This window comes from Chenopodium album, chromosome 9 (assembly GCF_948465745.1).
Source record: "Chenopodium album chromosome 9, dcCheAlbu1.1, whole genome shotgun sequence".
Classification (NCBI taxonomy): domain Eukaryota; kingdom Viridiplantae; phylum Streptophyta; class Magnoliopsida; order Caryophyllales; family Amaranthaceae; genus Chenopodium; species Chenopodium album.
The window spans coordinates 11,682,861-11,704,992 of NC_137842.1; the positions used below are offsets into that span (position 1 = coordinate 11,682,861).

Sequence of the window (22,132 nt, forward strand, 5' to 3'; positions counted from 1 at the left end):
TGACCTCCTTTTCTATTTCTTTTTCATTTTTTCCTTTCCTCAATAAATCTAGCATAGGCACCTTTTCTTTTCCTTTAGATTAATTTTGTAGTCTTTTTTCCTTTTCTTTTAATAAAAATGAGCATTTATTTCCTTATATATGATCACTTCATTATATTGCATCAAATATAATAAAAAAAAAAAAAAACAATGTCGAATTAAACACAAGGTATGCCAATGATTTAAGGCAACCCTTGTAGCCACATCATATCTCCTTCCGCCTTTCTAATTTACAAATCCTTTCTTCATAAACCACTTTGAGCCTCGTCTAACGATAGACCTTTCTTTTTTCAACCTACATCTACCTAACCTTGGGATGGGATGGTGTGTAACTTATGCAATTTTAAGAAGGCTTGAGTAATTCAAAAGATAGCAAAAATAGCAAAAAAATAAATAAAAGTGTACAAAAGGGTAAGTGTTCCAATGTCTTTGATGTGAAAATATCTTCGATAAGAACACGTCTCAGATTGCGTCTCTTATCGAGTGCTCGGTATCGTGCCTGAGAAACATGAATGCCAAGTGAGTGATAGACCGCATGATCGAGATTGCCCACGCTTATAAAAATGAAATAAATGCTAAAACAAAGAGAGCTAAAAAAGAGTAGAAACTCAAGCATAAAAATATAAAGATTCAAAAGCGAGGTTGCACACCTTGGGGGCTTATCTAGGGTCTTGAGCCTTTATCCCCTTCTTCTTCAGCCTTTAGCCTAACCACGTTACAACCCTTAAAAGACCTTTTTGAGGTATACACACACTTGTGCGAGGTTTGGCTAGAGCTACGTTCGGCCTGATTCCTAACGGATACGTAGGCAACCTCACATCGAGGTGCAGCCGTAATAAAAATGCATTCATATTCACATTCACACACTTACACCATGATCATATCAAGGGATCTCCAATGCTCATCCCTATTTACTTAGAGCTAGACTTGGGGGCTTGATCCTTATATCATTAGCTTACCTAGCCTAAGAGTCACCACCATTTGACTCTTTTCAATAATATATTTTTCCACACACTTAGCTCTTGCGGCCTAACTTTAGTGTCACTATCACACACATCACGCATACATGACCAAATATATTTCCCTTAGGAACCCTTTGTCATGAAATCTTAACGCTGAAGCATGCTTCGTCAAAATCACTCATAATTGTCATTGCATAGAAGTATGAAGTGCTTAGCCTCCGTGCCTAAGTTACCCAAATACTTTCATCATGGAGTCAACAGTTGAGATAGCCTAGGATGAATTAATCCTTGAACCTTGAGAGATAGTATCAAATGACATTTGACTAAGCTCATTCAACATGCATCTTCAACACTTCGCTTCTTCTTTTTCACGTCTTTCTTTTTCGGGAGAAAGTCGGTACCTTCCACAAAATTGACGGAAAATTTTTGCTTTTTTGTATTTTTCAAGTCGCACGATCACATTACAATGCACACACGAGTCATGTACACATTAAGTCATGTCGTGCCATATCACTTTGATTTGAGTCTAACACATGTGTCATTACACTTCGAGTCGAGTCAACCTCGAGTCAGTCAACATATCGAGTCAAGTTTATACCTTGAGTCGTGTCAAGTCGATGAGTCAAGCAACATTAGGCCTTAGGTTAACCCTAAGATAATTAAAGAAATTGGCAAAGTTCTATAGTAAAAAATAAATACAGGGGCAGCAGAACAGGGAAGACCCTACTCCAGCGCCTGGCGCCAGAAATATTTCAGCAACGACAGAGCTCGAAGCCTCTCAGAAAGGTGATTTCGACTTCATACAGCAATTTCGGGTTCCTTGGTACGCCAGTTAGCCCCTATAAGCAATTCGACATGATTAAGTAGTCAGTTTGATTACAATTGCAATAAGTGATCGACCTGATGAAAGATCGTCTCACTTAGCTTAAAGCGCCTAATCACGGAGACACCGACATACTGGTTTTAGCGGAATAAAGTTCAAGAGAGCTTTAGAGATCGACAAACGTTGGTCTTCGGAAATTTTTTCTTCAAGACATTATCGCAACAAACATTCAAGCACCGAAGCTCTATTGTTCAGAGACGCGTGAACATTTCCATCAGAAGCTCTTTTGCTCCAGAGACGCGTGGGCATATCATCAAAGCTCTTTTGTTCAGAGACGCAAGGACATTTCCTATTTTCAAGCTCTTTTGTTCAGAGACGTGTGCTCGACGGTGCAAGATACGCGTTTCTTAACTCTTTTATCTGTTTAACTAACGCTAGTTTTGCAGGTATCGGCGTTATAAGATTGATTTAGGATCGCAGAACGTTCTGAATCATTCTCCGTCCCTATCGTTACTTTGACTTTCGTTTTCGAAACTTGCGTTTCTCCAAACTCAGTCAAAGTGGGGGCTTCTGTAGACACCCATTTGTGTCTCCCCAAAACCAAACCCGGTGATGAGTACCTTTCACGTCGAATCATAATCGAATGAAACGAAAATATGGAAAGGTCTAGTGTTGCGGAAAGTTTTATTTCTTTTCTTTTCTCCCTGTTTTGGAAAACTTTATTTTAAGAAAACAGTCAATCCAGTTTGGTTGGTCCATGATATGGGTCCAATAGTGGTGTAGTTGGATAGGGATTGCAAATACCTTTCCAACGATATATTATAAGCCCAATTCCGATTAATATTGAGGAAGTTATGGCCAATTTACTAAACTGGGCCCGGTTTGAGCTTTATGTATGGCCCAATGATCTAGGGGAGGGCCTAATATGATTTATCATTCCTAATGCAATTAGGAATGGTTTTAGTCTTCTAGAATCTTCTAGAAGGTTCTTTTCATTCCTAATTCAATTAGCATTGATAAGTTGACTTTGTTGACTTTTCAGAGTTTTAATCAAGATCAAATACCATTTTCGAAGGAATTATATTATTTTATCTTCCAGTACGGGAATTTTATCAGATTTTCGAAAACGCGTTGAAATCCAGTTTGGCGTCCAACCCCAGGCCTTGGCACCTGGAACCAGGCTTGGCGCTAGCCACTGGTGCCTGGCGCCAGCTAGCCAGGGTTGGCGACAATCCTGTTTTGCGATCGCCAGACTCTATTTTGTTAAATTATCTTTTTTTGGCTGATTTTCTCTATAAATATCGTATCAAAAACTCCGTTTTCATTCACGAATTCACCAATTCTCTCATTCTCAAGTATTCTTTAGCATTCAATTCTTTCTTGCTTTTTCATACAAAATTCCGCATTCACAAGATCTAGAAACACCTAGCCATATTCGAAGTTGCCTTCGCCCTAGACGTGAAAGGTTTTAATTTCTGAGGGTTTGGTCCCAAATCTCTATTTCAATTATTTAATTTAATTGTTTTGATTATTATTTTTCCTTGAAGTTACTAACGTGTGTATTTTGTTATTAGAAAGAGGTACGAGGCATCAAAGTAAGTACTTTAATTGATTAATTGATTTATGATGTAGAAATCATGTTTATATTGTTATTTTGATTCCTAGTATCATGTCTAGGTTAATTTTAATATTAAATATGATTGCTATGATGTCTTCTATGCTCTTCCTAATATTTTATGATTGTTAGTATCATGTTAGGGCTAAAGATTTGATTTTTATTGCTTAGTGACATGCTAGGGTTTGTTATTAATCTTGTTAGTATCATGCCTAGGATCTTGCTATTATTATTATGCTTTAATTTTAACATGAACATGATTATGATTATAATTGTTATAATTTATGATGATTATGAAAATTATTATTATTATTATTATTATTATTATTATTATTATTATTATTATTATTATTATTATTATTATTTTGATAATGATTATTTTATTTATGATTATTATTGCTTTGATTATGATTATAATTTTATGATGATTATTATTATTATCATGATTATTATTATGTTGCTTGATATTTATTATTATTGCTTGATGACCTTTTATTGCATGTTTAAAGGAATTTGGTACTTGTAATCATGCTTAATAAGATAATTAATAATCTTGTTTAGGGTTAATATGATTATAAATTCAAGTGATCGCCAATAATAGTTTATTTGTGCATTAAATTCAACCAACATAGATTAAACAGGTTTAGGGTTAAACCTATTGATTGCATGTTAGTCAGAAAGCGCACATGAATACGATCAGAATAAAGTAGAGGTCTATTATTAGAGCAGGTTCAATCTCTTTTAGGTTGGATTTGTACCATCATCCCCGAACCCTTATTTGGTTCATGACCTTATGGAGTTGACGATCTCTTGGATCGTTAAGGGGTGTAACCTTCACCTCGTGAACGGTTTACAAGTTCCTTAAAAACTTGTTGGCGACTCTTTTGCTCTATTTTCTTCCCTTTTGGATGCCACCGTACTTTAGTGTATGATCACAGTGGGGTTCAAACTAGTGGAATTTTAAAAGCTTGAATTATTCCCTACAATAACGCTGAGCCTCAAACCAAGAACAAAACAATAATTTCTCAACTTTTTGATCTCATACTTGATCAAATAATTATTCATAAACAATCTCAACAATGGCACATGTTCCCAAATAACATAACAATTCAATTCAAAAAACATCTCAACTCTTAGGGAAATAATACTAGCACCGTACCCAAAAATAATTAAATCACAGCCCAAAAATTATACTCTGCATTAACAACCCTAAAACCTCAAAACAATACTCCATATAACAACAACATTAAAACCTAGAAAAATAACACAATCAATCAATATCACAAAATAATACGACAATTAGAATCATATTATACCACACACTAATCATGTATATATAAATCATGATCATATATAATTCATAAATTATAAAATTTACACAAAACAATACGGAGTACAATTAATACTAACAATTTATAATCAAACAAATAAAAAAAAAATTAATTACGGTCGTGTGATTACCTTAGCTTCAAAAACACAAAAGTACGTATACACAAGCATGGTTGCTCTACTGGTTTGGTCGAAAAATCTTGAATTCACATGATGATGGAAAATAATTTGGATGAAAGAATATACAAAATCATCCAATCAACTCCAATAAAAAGAAAAAAAGACGGCAGCAGGCTTAGTAACTACAATCTTATTGTTTTTAAAGAGATTAAGAAGGATGAATTAATGAATAATTTACATTCTTTGCCGACCTCGTAAAACCCACGCCTAGAAGAATAGGAAAACTGACAAAGAGCGTGAATGAATAAGACCCCCTTTTTTTTTAATAAACAACCAGTAAACTTTATTAGGGTTAAAATAGTTTATATACGCTTAAAAATAAAGAGTCATATTTAAATTAAAATAGGGTTTTAAACCTTTCCAAACTCTAAAATAAAAATATGAGATTAGGTTTATTATTTAATAAATAAAAATAACTATTTTTTTTATAAAATATACAATATAAAATCATAAAATATTCGGGTATTACAATATACCCTACTTAAAATAAGTTTCGTCCTCGAAACTTAAAATAGAAAATTTTTGGGTATTACACTCACCCCCACCATCATCTTCAATATCATAAGGGACTCTCCTCCTAACAGTTGGTTTACTGCTTTCCCGAACCTCATTTGGCTTATTAGGGACTCTGGCCTTAGCACCAATACAAATGCCCTTCCTAATAGCAATACTCTTGGGAATTTTTCTACTAAAAAGGGTGGGGTTAGTAGCTGGATTTGGACCTTTTGTGTTTGGACTAGTTGAAAGAAGGATAGTGGGTTGCTTGGTAGTAGTCTGTGCTGGTGAAAACTTAGGGCTTCTCCTAACAGCTAGTGTCTTGAAAACAGTGTGTGGTGAAATGAGAGATGGGGGTAACTTCTCACCACCAGAAATTATGAGCTTTGCCTTACCTTTACCCTTTCCCTTTGCCTTACCCGTTTTCCCTCTTCCCTTTTCTGTAGCACCAAAAGAACCAGCTACTTCTTCTCCCTCAGCCTTATCTTGACCCTTACCCTCTTCCTTGTCCATATACTTCTCAAACTCCTTTCGACCTCTTCTGTACTCTTTTGCAGACTGGTTAGCACTGTTCAGTTCATACAGGTCTTCTATTTCAGTGAAATGAGCATCCGGGTCATAGTTTATAATCCTAGGGTCAGAGTCTTCTAATGAAGAGTTAACAGGAGATACAAGACTTGTTGATTGAGGTTCTGATTGGTATGTAAGTCTTAATATTCTCCTAGGTTTTAGCTTGCTCCTTCTATAATTTGAAGGGTTTGTAGGAATAACAGAAGGAGCAGCTTCAAAAGGGTTGGAAGCTTGTACATTTTCAAGTGGTGGTTAACCAAGTTGTGGTTCATTAATTAACAAGTGGAAGTTCATCACGTTGTGGTTCATTAACAAGTGGAGGTTCATCAAGTAGTGCTTGGTTAGCTCTTTCAGCAACTAATTTGTTTCTTCTAAACTCGGACACTAGATCAATTAATTTATCTTGATCAAGGTCCACTTTAATATAAATTTTATGCACCTTATATTTAAATCAAAACAAAACCTTATCATTCATTCTGCAAAATCAGTATAAAATCACTTAATTTAACCACACTAAAACATCACATTACTTTGCAAAATCACAAGTGACAACACTTATTCATGCAAACACAAATACAATTTCACACTTAAATGTATTTTAATATATGAAAAGATTAAAAATTTAGCATGATAACATAATTATATGTTAATTTAGCATAATTCATAGCTAAATCGAACAACACTTGAAAATTAGCACTCCAAAACATCACATTACTTTGCAAAATTAGAAGTAACATTGTTTCATGCAATCACAAACACAATTCCACCCTCAAATGTATTTTAATATTTGAAAAGATTAAAAATATATTTTAGCAAGATAGCATGATCATATGTTAATTGAGCACAATTCATATTAAAATACAACAACACTTGCAAATTACCACACAAAATCAAATGAATTACACAAAGATGCATACACCACCTTAAACCTAACAATTTAAACCAAAATCACCAAAATTCACAAGAGAAGTAAGCACTAACCTTTAGAATTACAAAGAACCGCTAAATCTTCAAGGACCTAGCTTCACTCAAGCATCAATTAGGGTTACTCAGAAGAAGAAGAACAGGGGAAATGCTCAAGGAGATGAACGATCAAATTTGTTTTTGTATTAAATGGTGTTGGTTGGGCTTGGGGGGGGGGGTATTAATGAGTGGGGGGCATTTTTGTCAACTCAAGTCATCCCATTAACCATGTCATATTGAAGGTACTTATCGTTTGTTTAGCATTATGATCATTGTAGCAATTATGGCTAAATTATAGGAGAATCGCTGATAATGAAAGTTTAATGATGTGTATCATTGATAAAAGTCAGAACCTGAAGGGTATCATTGATAATTTCCCAAAAAGCTAGAAGTGGGTTGTTACGTATGAAATGATTTGTAACATTGGTGTAGATTGGTATGTATTTATAAACAGGTTTTTTTTTAATTATCCACTAGTTAGTGGTAATATAATTGTTTAATAATAACTCAGTTATCAATATCAAGAAAATCAGCATGCCCTTTTTGGATTATTATCTTTTTTAAATTGTTGTTTATTTTAAAGAAAGAATAATATTTTTTAATTTGAATATGAGTCAAATAAAGGGTAAATGATCGAAAAATAAAGTCAATCGTTGAAATTCGATCAAAGAACTCTCCTTACAATTTAAATGGGATACACGTAACACGTTTATATATTAGAAACTTTCTACCAATTGGTTGTTGGTATAGTGGTGCTGATTGAGACTACACTTGGTAGGGAGGACTCGTGTTCGATCCCCCGCAACAAAAATTGGGAGGGGACTGGAACCTAACCACCCAGAACTGATCCCCGAATCCGGATTAACCCAAAGGGTAAACCGGGTAAAACACAAAAAAAATATATTATAAACTTTCTAACAATGTCGACTACGTAACCTTTATGATAAATTTTCCTTCAACATATAACCTTGTGGAGCTATTAATTTTTCTTATTCAAACATGTTACAAGTACAAATCAAAAGAATAACAGCTCTACGAAACATAACAAGTACAATTTATTAAAAAAAATTCAAAACATAAAAGAAATTAAATAATCTTTCAAAGGAACGAACACCTCTACCCACAAAACAAATAATGGTGTAAGAGGATCATAGTTGACCAGTACAAGTAAAGAAAAATTCTCGATTCTTGTAGCTGACCTCGCCATTAAGATTAAAGCTCTGATGTTGTTGTGCAATGCATGAAAACATCATTACAAATACAAGTAACCAATTTATAGATTAATTGAACCACAAGTTTTCCTGATTTCACCTTGGCTTCCCGTGAGTACACCAATATTGATCATTTTGGTCATAGATTCGGCGAAATCTTTAGCAAAAGTTGATCCGGCGGTCTTAACTTGGGTCTCTATATAAGTTCTAGTTTCTTGATCATCCATAAGAGTGGCATCTGATGTAAAGAGCCCCCTCTTTTCGGTTACCATGGTGAAGTACTTTTCGTCGAAAACCTTAGGGGTAATTCGATCCATAAACACAAAAGATTTCATGTCGCTTGGAGTGGGCGGGCATCTAGTTTTCAACCATTCGGCATACTTTGGGGATATTGAAGGATCGGTGTCTCCATTGCCGGTGAAATTGTACAAACGATTTCGGATGATGAAGCAGTGACCAACACCAATAGTATGAGCACCTACGTAAAATTATTTAAGGGACAAGTTTTTAATATAAAAGTACGTAACAAATAATTTAACATCCACTTGTTAGTTAAATTTCGTAAAGGTAAAATTTAAAATATGCAAAATAACTTATTTATTGTGCACCCAACTATTTAATAATATATCATACGAAATGTGATTATATCCTTACAAAAATGATTATATCATCTAGAAACTGATTATAATGAAAATGTATCATTCGAACAGTGAATTTCTCATTTTAAAAAAAAGTATCAAATAACAGTTAAATCATTCAAAAAATAATTATATTATTCAAAAGATAATTATATCATTTCACTAAATTGTTTAAAATATGATTATGTCATTCAAAATATGATTTATAACAAGATAACTATTTCATTTAAAAAAGTGATTATGTCAATGTGATTATATTATTTGAGAGTATTAAATTTTAGATCTTGAATAATTTATTGTAAACCAGATCCATACAAAACCTGCTCGTTCGTAGATAATAGACACTTTCACTTTTATGCAACAACGTGTGTATATATAAACATGTATAATGGACAATAATGTAATTTTACTTGATTAAATTACCTGATAACACAACCAAATCTTTAGCAGTAAAACCCAAAGCTGCAAAATTTTGTTTAAGGGTAGTAACATTAGAAAATGGTGATGGTATAAGAGCATTGGCTTCCGAAGCCAATGATACTATCCCATCCCTTCGACCGGTTGGAACCTCCCACCATGGTCCGCTTATCTGCACCAATATAAAAAGATAGTAATTTGTTGAGTTATTAGAAAGTATATAATTACTCTGTATTAACATAATAATCTCTCTTAGCAGCTGGTGCTTTCAAAGTTTGATTGTAACTATACCGTTGTACTTGCATCTCGAGAAGCCAAAGCTAAAATATCAGCACAAGAAACAACACCGGGACATTTCTTTTCTAGAGCGGATTTGATTGCATCTATAACTTCAAACCCTCGTAGCGTTTCGTTGGGAATGGCTGTCTTCTCTGTTTGGTTGTTAGAAGCAGATGGATCTACGAGTACGGAAGCATCACAACCCTGCAAACAAGGGATCAAAGCCATTAATTAATTACTACATTTGTGTAACATTACCATTAAAGAATATTATTGATTGAGTTTGAATAAGATATTGACGTAATTGAGTCACTTGACTAATGACCATACGATAATAATTCAATTCAAACATCAAACAAAAATAACAGCTTGTATGAGGAACTAACTACCATGTATATTGTAATAATGCATGTACTGTACAAAACTAAAAATATACAAATTATAATTTAGTTCGTTACTAAATATAATATAATAATTAATAAACACCTTAGGTACATACAAGCTAGTTAGTTCTTTTGTTTATTTTTTAGTGTAAATAAAGAGTCATAAATGTCAAATAATACACACTCCATTCTAATCAACCAAGTTAGATTACTTCTAATAATACTTATGACTATTAACAGTAGTAGATTATTTAAAGTATAATTTCTTACTTAAGATTTAAAGAATTTGGTTGACATATACTACATCCGTTTTTTTTTAGTTGACACGTATTCTTTTGGGGTAACTTTTTTACCTTACATTTACAAGTTACCCTACCTGCTTTTTCATTCTCTCTTACTCTCTTTCCTCTCCTTATTATATGTGCCTAAATCAAACGCGTCAACTAAATAGAAACGGAAGAAGTATGCAACAAAAAAAAAAAATAAAAAAAAAAAGAGTAAAAAAGACATACCCTAACAGCACAGTCGTGGAAGTTCATTCTAATCAAACCAGCAGCAAAGTTGTGAACATGACTAACATATTGCTTAGTAATCCTATGAACAATTTCTTCGGCTTCAGGACACGAAGACTCGTAAAACCCGAGCTTCAAGCCTTGTGCATTCACCATGGAAAAAATGAGAAAGAGCGCGAGCAACCTGAGGTTTGTCATACTGAATTATATATCTTAGCTTAAGTAAGCTTACTTCTCTAGAGTATATTTTTCTAGGATTATTTAGTTTGTATGATATAAATTTGTACGTAGAATGTTTGCATTATATACTAAAATTTATGGCATATTTTCACATGAGATAAATTAATATTGTACAATCTCAAAACCAAATTAGAAAACACGCATTTACATGCAAAATATCAAATGCATTAAATTAATGCACGTTATATCATATGGGCAGAAGATGTTATAATTACAACGTATTATGATGATGATTGATAATTGTTTAACTTAAATACAACAACTCTAAAAATAATCCGTAAATGACTAAACTTAATTGTTATGATTATTTATTCGATTGATATTATCTTACTGTCTGACATGTATTATGTATATAATCAAACAAAGGCAATTTTTTTTGAAATATTATTGTTTTTTCTAATGATATATTATTGTATAGATATAAATTGTCATTAATAGTATGAAGTTAAATTAGTGCTCTCATGCATTTTGGTTAGGAGCGAAACAACTATCCCAAATTATTAAGGGCGGCTGATGGCTTCGGACTATAATAATTGATCTTAATCGCCACCCTAGACAAGCTTGTTATATTGTTACATGTACAACTACAGGCTAAGTTAATTTTTACATGTAATAACGTAAATACTCTCTCGGTTTCAAAATAAAAGAGTGGTTAGTGTTTGCTCAAAGTAATTAGAATGTACCAAAAAGGATACATATATAGAGAAAGGATCAAAGGAAAAGGGTGATCCTGATTTCTTCTACCTATTAAGAAGTCTTGTTGTTTGCCTCATAAAATAAAATGGGGGAAGTTAAAATTCATGGGATTTTGTAATTTGGGTAGTTGATTGGTTGACATAAAAAAAGCAAAAATGGGGGAAGTTGGAATTTATGGAAATTTCCACTTTCCACAAAATGTACGACGTAAATTACCTAGCCCCTCCTTGTTCATTCAATAATATTCATGAGAATTCCAATTTCCCATTGCACAACCAAACTTAAAGAAATTTCTAGGAAATTCATTTGGAAAATAATTCCCATGAAATACAACTTTCTATGGAAATTTATTTCCCATGTCAACCAAATGAATTAAGATTCCTCTTGCAAAGTTGCAGTTGTTCCTTATCAAATTAATGTTTGGTTCAACCTTCAAAGTAAACGGTAGATTTTTATCAATACTCGGCGTTAGTTTTAATTTGGACACGAATAACGTCCTTGAGTATATAATTTTTATGAACATGATTGGGCTATATCATTTTATAAGTCAATAATCCCCTTTTTTCAGCTTATTTGGACTAAGGGTAATCCCCAAGTATTTCCTAAAAGAGAAACTAGACTTGAAATTGCATAATGTAGCAAGTTGATGCCTAATATTATAATCCATTTTACTGGGAAAAATAATACTAGATTTGAGATCATTAACCTTTAAACAAGAAAAAAACACCAAACTCGCATTAAGAATACTCATTATATTACTTAAGTTTTGAACATTGGCTATACCAAATAGAAAACATCATCAGCATAGAATAAGTGATAAAAATTGTAGTTTTTAAAAATTTTGAGAGGCTTCCAATTACATTTCCTCACACTATTCTCAATCAAAAGAGATAGTCTTTCCATGCATAAGACAAAAGGATAAGAGGAAAGGGGATCTCCTTGTCCTATCCCTCTTAAAGGCTTAAAGCTGTCGGTAATCTCTCCATCCCAAAGAATAGAAATTTGAATGGAAGAGACACAATGCATACTCAGCTTAATTACAGAAAGGGGAAAACCAAAGTAAGAAAGAGTATCTGAAATGAAATACCATTCCAGACAGTCATAAGCTTTAGCAAGATCTAACTTTAAAGCCATCAAATTTTTACCTTTTTTGCTTTTATGAAACTGATGAGCAACTTCTTTAATAAGAAGGATATTATCACCCATGCACCTGTTCTTAATAAAACTGGATTGGAAAGGACTTATAACACGATGCAACACGCCTAGAAGAAATGATTTTTGTGACAAGCTGATAGATAGTATTGCAAAGGCCTATAGATAGGTCTAAACTCAGACATGGAAGTAGGATGATCTTTCTTTGGAATAAGGGAAATGTAATAATGGTTAACATTATCAGGGATAAGGGAGGCTGAGAAGATTTATACAACAAACTCATGAATGGCCACCCCAATGTCTTCCCAAAACTGTTGGTAAAAGAGAGGCTGAATACCATCAAGACTAGGACTTTTAATGGGACCCATTCAAAACAAATTTAACTTGTGTAATTTTAAAAATTACAAATAGCATTATTGTAGACACCTGATTATGTCTTCCGAAAAACCAAACTCAGTGATAAGTACATTTCACGTCATTGATATCAAGTGAGGTGAAATTTGAAAGAGTCTCGTGAATTCTTCAGTTTTAATTTCTAAAATGTTTAAATAAAAATAATTCATTTCTATTTTCGAAAATCATTCATTTCATATCCTATTTATGAAAAACGCTTAATCCAGTTTAGTATATTCTATAATTAGGGCCCAATAATAGTGTATTTGGATAGGGTTTGAAAAGACCTTTCCAACGATATATTATAAGCCCAATTCCGAGTTATAACGAGGAAGTTCCGGTCAAAATACTAAACTGGGTCTAAACGAGTTTGATGTGCAACCCAATGACATGTGGAGCGTCCATTAATCTTAATTATATTCCTAAACCAATTAGGATTAATTAGCAGCTTCTATAAGTTTCTAAAAGATCTTAATTATCCTTTTTGAAAAGATACGATTAAAGAATTTGAAAATGAATAAAACTCCTCTTTTTGAAAGTCCTAATTCTATTCAAAATGAAAGACCTTGAAAGATGATAAAATATTATTTTTGTGCCTCATAATTTTAATTCAAATCATAGATGGTTGGATAGCCCTTGAAATTTTCTCTCTAATGATATATTATAATATTAATTCCGAGTTATAACGAAAAAGATATGAAAGAAATACGAAACTCTATCCAAAACTAACACCCTTCCATACTATTTCGTCCATATATTTTATTCTTCAAAATATTTTAATCTGATTCTAATTGGGTTGGAAAGTAGAGTTCAAGAGCTTAGCTTTCCAACGACATATTATATGACTTATTTCGACTTCTAGATCAAAAGATATGATTAAAAACAAAATCTGCAAAAAAACTATTTTTATCGCACCGTGATACTTTTTATCTTGCCACGTCAAAAGGAATTTATTCCGGTCCAAATTTTAACTCTTTTCTAATCATTTTCGGTCGTTTTTCTCTATACATAGGGTCATATTTTCCTGTTTTTAATCATCAACAATCATTTTTCTATTCTTTCTCTCAAAGCTAGATGATTATTCTTTTTCCCTCTTTCTAAGCCTTACCTTTTCAAAAACATCATTCGTCCATCACGAGACTTAGACACACCTAGCCAAGCTCGAAGTTGCTTTCACCTTAGATGTGAAAGGTTGATACTGAGGGTTTTGTCCCAAATCTTATTTCAATTCTTTGATTAGATATATTATTTAATATTTTTATTAAAGTTACTAACGTGTGTATTGTTTTGATAGAAAGAAATATGAGGCAACAAAGTGAGTAATTTCATTGTTATATTTCTTTAAAAAGCATGTTTAGGTTATTCTAATTCCTAGTATCATCTTAGCATGTTATTTATTAAAACCTAGTATCATGTTTAGGTTGCTTCCTATTTCTTCTATCATGTTAGTATCATGTTAGGGCTAAAGCTTTGATCTTTATTGTTTAGTGGCATGCTAAGATTTGTTATTAATCTTGTTAGTATCATGCCTAGGATCTTGCTAATATTATGCTTTGATGAGATTGATATTATTTTGATGATGATGATTTGTTGTATCAATAGTTATTATGTTACTTGATATATTATTGTTATTGCTTGATCACGCCTTCTCTTGTAGGTTTAAAGGAAATTTGTAATTGAAATTACGCTTATAAGATAATTAACAATTTTATTTAGGCTAATATGATTTTAATTCAAGTGATCGCCAATAATACATTTATTTGTGCATTGATATTCAACAAACATAGATTAAACAGGTTTAGGGTTAATATAATGATTGTATGTTAGTTAGGAAGCGCACATGAATATGAGAAGAATAAAGTAGAGGCATATTTAGGATAGGTTCAATCTCTTTTAGATTGAATTTGTACCTTCATCCCCGAATATGCAGTCATGGTTCAGGACCACTATGGAGTTAGCGATCTCTAGGATCGTGAAGGGATCTAACCTTCACCCTGTGAACGGTTTACAAGTTCCTAAAACTTGTTGGCAACTCTTTTGCTCTAGTTTTCTTCCCTTTTGACGCCACCATACTTAAGTGTATGATCACAGTGGGGCTCAAGTGTGGGATGCTTGAAATATTCCCTACAGTTATAAACTGGTGTAATTTTAAAAATTAAAAATTTGGTTGAATAAATAAAAAACTAAAGTAATGCATCTTGTGTACGACTTGTCACACCATGTGACCGTTTGTAAAAGACCGAAGTAATTAATAAGTACAATACTAACCGAGTAACCACAGTAATACTAATCGAGTAACCCTTATAATACTGATTGAGTAGCCCCTATAATACTAAAGAAATAACCTCTATAATGGCTAGACTCACCACCAGCATATAAGAATTTGTGAAAATAAAAATCATTAGTTTAGTAAAGAAAATTTACGCCCACATGTTTTTATCTACTTATTAGGTTGCAAGTGTGACTTGTTGTCTCACATGGAAAAATTAAAAAAAAAAAAAAAGAATAATTAGTTTATAACATAAGTGAGCTACTCCTTCTATTGTCATATTATTTTAGAATGTAACCTTACTTGGACTTATGGGTGGGGTTTTCCCTCCTCCTTGTCTCTCCCTTGATTCTTAACAATGGTATCAAACCTGATGGTTCAGTTGGACCGTCTCTTCCTAACAATGGTATCAAACCCAATGGTTTAGTTAGGTCGCCTCTCGCACCCGGAGTGCTTTAAGGGTTTGGGTGCATATATAGTTTCCGCTTAAGGGGGAGTATTTCGAACTCACACTTGAGGGGGAGATTGTTAGGTTTCAAGTGTGAGTTGTTGTCCCACATGGAATAATTAAACAATGAACAATTATTTATAACTTAAGTGAGCTACTCCTTATGTTGTCATATGATTTTGAAATGAAACCTCTCTTGGGCTTATGTGTGTGCTTTTCTTCTAAAATGGTCTTTGTGCCTCACCTTATGATAAAAACTTATTCTTGAATAAGTAATTGAAGTTTGATACACTCAAAATTTTATTTAAAATCATTCACTTTGAAAATTTATTCATTTGAACATTAATAATTAGGGGTGAGCAAAAATTCCGGGTACCCGGAATTGGAACCGGAACTGGTTAGGAACCGGCGGGTCCGGAACCGAGATTGGACCCGGTGGTTCCAATTCCGGGTAATAAATTAAGGACCCGGTTATAACGAATTCCAATTCCAATTCTCAACTTTTTGGACCCGGAACCGGTTGGGTACCCGGTTACCCAATATATCCTAAATTAAATAAATTTTAAATAATAAAAATATGTTAAATGTATCTAATTTGTACAATAAAAAAAGTATTATTAATACCTAACATGAATACAAAAAGCTTAATGCATATATAAATATAAGTATTAAACACTAATAATGATACTAACTAAAATAAGAATTATAATTTGTATTATATTTTAACAATTACATACATAAGTGGGTACCCGGAACCGGAACCGGTACCCAGTGGTTCCAATTCCAATTCTTAAAATTTAGGACCCGGTTTAACCAATTCCAATTCCGGTTCCGAATTTTAGGAGCCGGTTCCAACCAATTCCAAGTCCGGGTCCTAAAATTTTGACCGGGTACCCGGTTTGCTCACCCCTATTAATAATAAGCTACAAGTTCAAATTCAAAAAATTTGTGAAGCCAATTTCTCTGGTCCTAGACATGATGCAATAAGAGAATAAAAATAAAAAAATAAAACTTAATGTAACGAATATAATGAAATAGCCTTAACAAATAGGTTGAATTTTTCAATCTATTGATTAACTGCACCACAAGTCTTCCTGATTTCACCTTGGCTTCCAGTAAGCACACCAATATTGATCATTTTGGTCATAGACACCGCGAAATCATCAGCAAAAGTTGATCCCTTGGTCTTAACTTGGGTCTCGATGTAACTTTTAGTTTCTTGATCGGTCATAAGAGTGGCATCCGACACGAAGAGCCCCCTATTTTGGGTTACCATAGTGTAGTACTTTTCGTCAAAGACCTTAGGGGTAATTCGATCCATAAACACAAAAGATGTCGAATCACTTGCAATAGGAAGACACCTAGTTTTCAACCAGTCGGCGTAATGTGGTGACAGTGTGGGATCGGTGTCACCTTTTCCGGTGAAATTGTACAAACGACTACGGATGATGAAGCAGTGACCAACTCCAATGGTGTGAGCACCTATAAAAAATGTAAGGGAAATTTTTTAATACAATGTACAAAATTGTGTTTTTGCAAAACCTAAATGCTTATACGGAATAGAACTTTTGTGTAAATGTGTGCTTGTGTGTGTCAACCTGTGTATGATATGAGAGCCACAAAATGCATTGACTTTTTAGATGGTAATAAACTAATAATGTCATTTTATTTTTATTTTTTGGGTAATGTTATACTCCCTCTAATCCTCTATATCTTTATTAGATTCCTCTACTTTTTTTTGGCAAATTAATATTAAAGTTTCATTATAAAAATCTTTTCATTTTTAATAAGTGATTTTTTACAATTTTAACCTCTATCTCTTTATTAGAATCCTCTATCTTTTTTGTGTCAAATGTTCTCGTCATTTATGACACACTATTTATTCTCTCTCTCTCCCTCTCTCTTTTTTTTTTTTCTTTTTCTCTCACTAGTTTTTTAATGCAAATAATGTACTTTGGTACTTGTTTAAGGAATTTACCAAAAACCTCAATTCCCGTGAAAAATGAGAAAGGTGACTCCGATCTAATAAAGAGACGGAGGGAGTACATATAAGCATTAAAAACTCTCTTGAAATTATATAAAATTAGGAATTTATGTCAAAAACAAATGTAGATCAGCGTAATTAGTTTATTTTTGTCATAATTTTATACATGTAAACAATTTTTTACAGTGTTTTTAATGCTTATATGTAGCCTGGCCTTAAGGGCTATGTAGAACACTTTCCTTTATATATATATATATATATATATATATATATATATATATATATTAGAAAGTTTTTTTTTTTTTTTTTTTTTTTTTTTTTTTTTTTTTTTTTTTGCTACAATGTATGTTAATATTACCTGATAAAACCACCAAATCCTTAGCAGAAAGACCTAAAGCTGCAAAGTTTTGTTTAAGGGTAGTAACGTCAGAAAATGGTGATGGAATAAGTGCATTGGCCTCTGATTCCAATGATACTTTCCCATCCCTTCGACCTGTTGGAACCTCCCACCATGGACCGTTTATCTGTAAGAAAGTAAATATCTATGTTTTAGTAATAGAACAAAGTAAATAGATTGCATAGTCTTGACTCACATATGAAATTTATTTTACATTTTATAAATAAGAAAAAAAAAATATATATATATATATATATAAATTGATAGGTTTATGTTAAAATTTGAATTATTACCGTGGTAATAGCATCTCGAGATGCCAAAGCTAAGATATCAGCACAAGAAACAACACCAGGGCACTTCTTTTCTAGTGCGGACTTGATTGCATCAATGATCTCAAAACCTCGGAGTGTTGTGTTTGGAATGGCTGTCTTCTCTGTCTTGTTGTTGGAAGACGTTGGATTGATTAGTACAGAAGCATCGCAGCCCTACAAAGAAAGGATCAATACCATCAATTACTATTATGCACGTTCATTTGACTAAATATGTACTTGGCAACATGATCATCTAAAAGTCAACGCAAACATGATAGGCTAATTATTGGTGGTTATAAGAAACAAAATTGCAATCATGAACAACATATGATTTTAATTGATTGAAAGAACTAATTTGGAGCACCTAATTGTCACTTTAATTTGTACATTTATTTTATATAGTCGAAATCCGATCAAATTTATAAATAGAGAAAAATACTCTGTAACAGATATTTATATTTTAAGACAAGTTAAGGTATAAAAAGAGACATACCCTAACGGCACAATCGTGAAAGTTCATTCTAATCAAACCAGCAGCAAAGTTTGGAACATGACTAACGTATTGCTTAGTGATTCTTTCAACAATTTCCTCGGCTTCGGGGCATGAAGTCTTGTAATAATCAAGCTTCAAGCCTTGAGCATTTGCCATGGCAAATATGGTGGCGAAAACAAGAAACATTGAGGACAATTTGTGGTCTGCCATGTTGTATAATCTAAGTTACTTCGCTAGGATAAAATTGATTTAGAAGATGTACTTCTAGGAATGTTGTTTTGAATGTTGCAGGAAGAATGTTCGCGTTTTATACTTCAATTTATGGCATCTTCTCACATGAAAACGACTTTGATATATTTTTTAAAAACTAATCAAATAAATTATTGCAAACATGCATTTACATGCAATTATCAAATACAAGAAATTGCACGTTAGCTCATATGGGTTGATCAAAGATGATACCATGACAACAAATAATGACAACTCTTTGATTAATCATGGTTCAACTTACATAAATACAACACTAATATATAGTAGTAATTTGTTAGGGAAAATATATACCATGTAACTTTTTGTTTTATGTGATTTATTTATTTTTATTTTTTTAATGTAACTCTTAACTTTATCACTACTTTTAGAAGTAATCTTAAACTTGCAAAATATCATTAAATTGGATGGTAAAGCTAACACCGGCCGTTAATTGTTTTACTTTGTTTCCTCTTCATCAATTCAATATCGTTAGTTGAACTCACTCTCCATCTCATCTCTTTCTCAATAATGGGGGATCTAAGCAATATATATCTCTCTTCTTCTTCTTATTCTCTATATCCTCAATATCAAGACCGGATACAATAAAGAAAGGCAACATCAACCAAACTTTATTTTCAATTCATGTAGCTTCTAAAATTGAACCCAACCTAAAATTTAAATGCCATTACAATTTGAAAACTCAACTTCAAACATAACATTTACCATCCCACATCATCCATTCAAATTAAACATCAAAGCATTCTTTTCATTTTTACCATTTTAGTTTTTTTTTTTTTTTTTTGAGGGATACCATTTTAGTTTAAAAATAATGAAATTAATTAACATTAGTACATTAATGTTGTGTATTCCATCCAATTTAATGAGATTTAAAATTCTAAGGTTACCTCATGCAATAGTTAAAAGTCAGATAATCGTTACAAGAGAGAAAATCTGATTACACTATGGAGCTTAATTAAGTTTTACTCTTTACCGTTCTTACACAATAAGACAACTTGTATGGGGGGTAAGGGCCGGGTACAACTTTCATGGCCTGCTAACAGGTACTAATATTAATTAATGACAAGAGTTGAATTAATACAATAATATATTTGATAGATATTATGTATATATAAAGTCAGACAAAATTGATAAAAACTTTTAGGAATTATTGTTTTAATTTTATTCTAAGTTATTATAGTATTATTATAAGAGTTGTCCATAAATAAAATACTGAAGGTTAGATTAGTGTTGTCTCCATGGTTTAGTGCGAACAATTAGGCCAAATTATTGAAGGCAGTAGGCGGCTTGTGAGTTGTGACTATAATATAATTGAACCTTGATCGGCAAATTGTACAAGTTACTCATTCAACTCGTACCTTAGACCACAAGTTAATTTACTAATAATTAGTTTATGTTTGGGCTAAGTCCATTGTCCTAAGCCCAATGACCTAAAATTATGAAAATATCCCTTTATGATTCATCCCATCATTAATTATTGCAAAGTACAGATTTACCCTTAATCTGTCCAATTAAGTACAACTTGTGTCACCTGAAAGTACAACTATAAATAGCACTCCAATCATGAATGATGGTAACTTTTTCCTAATTCTCTCTCCTTCTCTCTCTAGAGAATACTTTTGCTGACTTAAGCATTGGAGGGGCTTTCTCGGGTCACACCCCCGGGGCAGTTAATCTTCTTTGTTTTGCAGGTTGAGCTCTCGGACGTGCAAGCACTAGCGGAGCCCTCAGACATCCCTTTGCCAGGCGGAGCTGAAGGACATTTGGGCAATTCGGACAATTAACTTTAGGACACCTTGATATACCTTGTAATTCCCTAAGACTCCAGGAGCATTCTATTTCCATAAATAGTTAACATAAAATCTACTACGACGATTTCTATTCAAATTTAATAAAAACGTATTGCCTTCATTTTTTTCATTTGCTCTTTTTAAAATCTTGATAATTTCTAATTTTTCAAAGTAAAAAAATAATAAAAATAAAATAAAAATTATTTTTTCACTATATACCTCTGATTTTTTTTGTTTATTCACCATGTACTCTTAAATTTTTTCAAATTCATCATTCACCCCTAAATTGTTACAAAAATTCACCATATACAATGACAACAAGATGAATGGAATTTGATTAATTATGCATCAAAACCACCTTAGATCTCTCATCTCATTCCCAAAATCACTCATCTCCTTTCTCCAAACCTCAAAGCCATTCCAAATCTCCATAGTCATATTCGTATGATTGATTTTGAGGATGAAAAATGAAATTTTTGGTGGTTTGGGGGTGAAAAAAGGAATGTATGTGGGTGGTTTTGAGGGTAGTGCAATGTACTTAGGTTGATTTCAGGTCATAATTAATCCTAATGACCGATGAAAATAACAATCACTAGTCATCAAGGGTATATGGTATATTTTTGTGAAAATTCGGGGGTATATGATGAATTCAAAAAATTTTAGGGGTATATGGCAAATAAACAAAAAACTCAAAGGTATATGGTGAAAAAACAGTATATATATATTTTAAAAACCCAAAGTTGCACATGATATTTAACGGTGGTAGTAAATAAATTTTAACAATTTTTCTATATTTTAAACATAGTTATCTAAATTCTTCTTGGTTTTTCGTTTTAAATATTTAATTTCTGTTTTTTTTTTTAATTTAACTTATTATATTTTAATTATAATATTGTATTGAAATTTTTGCAAACAGCAAATATAAACAACAAAAAAAGCAAAGTAAGAGTAGTTATTTTGGGGGAAATACTAGTTGATCTTCATGATCAACAAAAATTGTCAATCTAAGGGTGTAAATGAGATTTCCATCATTAAATTAGGGATGGTATGGTAAATTTGCCATTGACAGTTGGCATTCTTGCCATATCACTACTCCAGCTCACAGTCACACAATTCACGCCGTTAACATAACATTTTCCATCAACTTTCTCTCTCCTCACTCTTCTCAATCTCTCGACAATGGAGGTAACTTCCAAGAGAAGAGCTCACTCAATCGGCGATCGATGTCAAACGTGAAAGCACTCCACCACCATCACAACCACCGTCATGTATATTT

At 32.6% G+C, this 22,132-nt stretch overlaps 2 protein-coding genes across 2 annotated transcripts; both read right to left on the minus strand.

Annotated features, from left to right (window-relative positions):
* Positions 1-8,249: 8,249 nt before the first annotated feature.
* LOC145559553 (peroxidase 27-like) lies at positions 8,250-10,614 on the minus strand. The gene is made up of 4 exons (XM_081620968.1): positions 10,417-10,614; positions 9,534-9,725; positions 9,249-9,414; positions 8,250-8,665 (listed from the first exon to the last, which is right to left on the minus strand). Exons 1-4 carry the CDS (start codon positions 10,612-10,614, stop codon positions 8,250-8,252), a joined length of 972 nt encoding a protein of 323 aa, XP_081477094.1.
* A 5,903-nt stretch (positions 10,615-16,517) lies between these two features.
* LOC145559554 (peroxidase 27-like) lies at positions 16,518-19,061 on the minus strand. Its single transcript, XM_081620969.1, has 4 exons — positions 18,800-19,061; positions 18,289-18,480; positions 17,957-18,122; positions 16,518-17,096 (listed from the first exon to the last, which is right to left on the minus strand). Exons 1-4 carry the CDS (start codon positions 19,007-19,009, stop codon positions 16,681-16,683), a joined length of 984 nt encoding a protein of 327 aa, XP_081477095.1. The 5' UTR covers positions 19,010-19,061; the 3' UTR covers positions 16,518-16,680.
* Between the last annotated feature and the right edge of the window lie 3,071 nt (positions 19,062-22,132).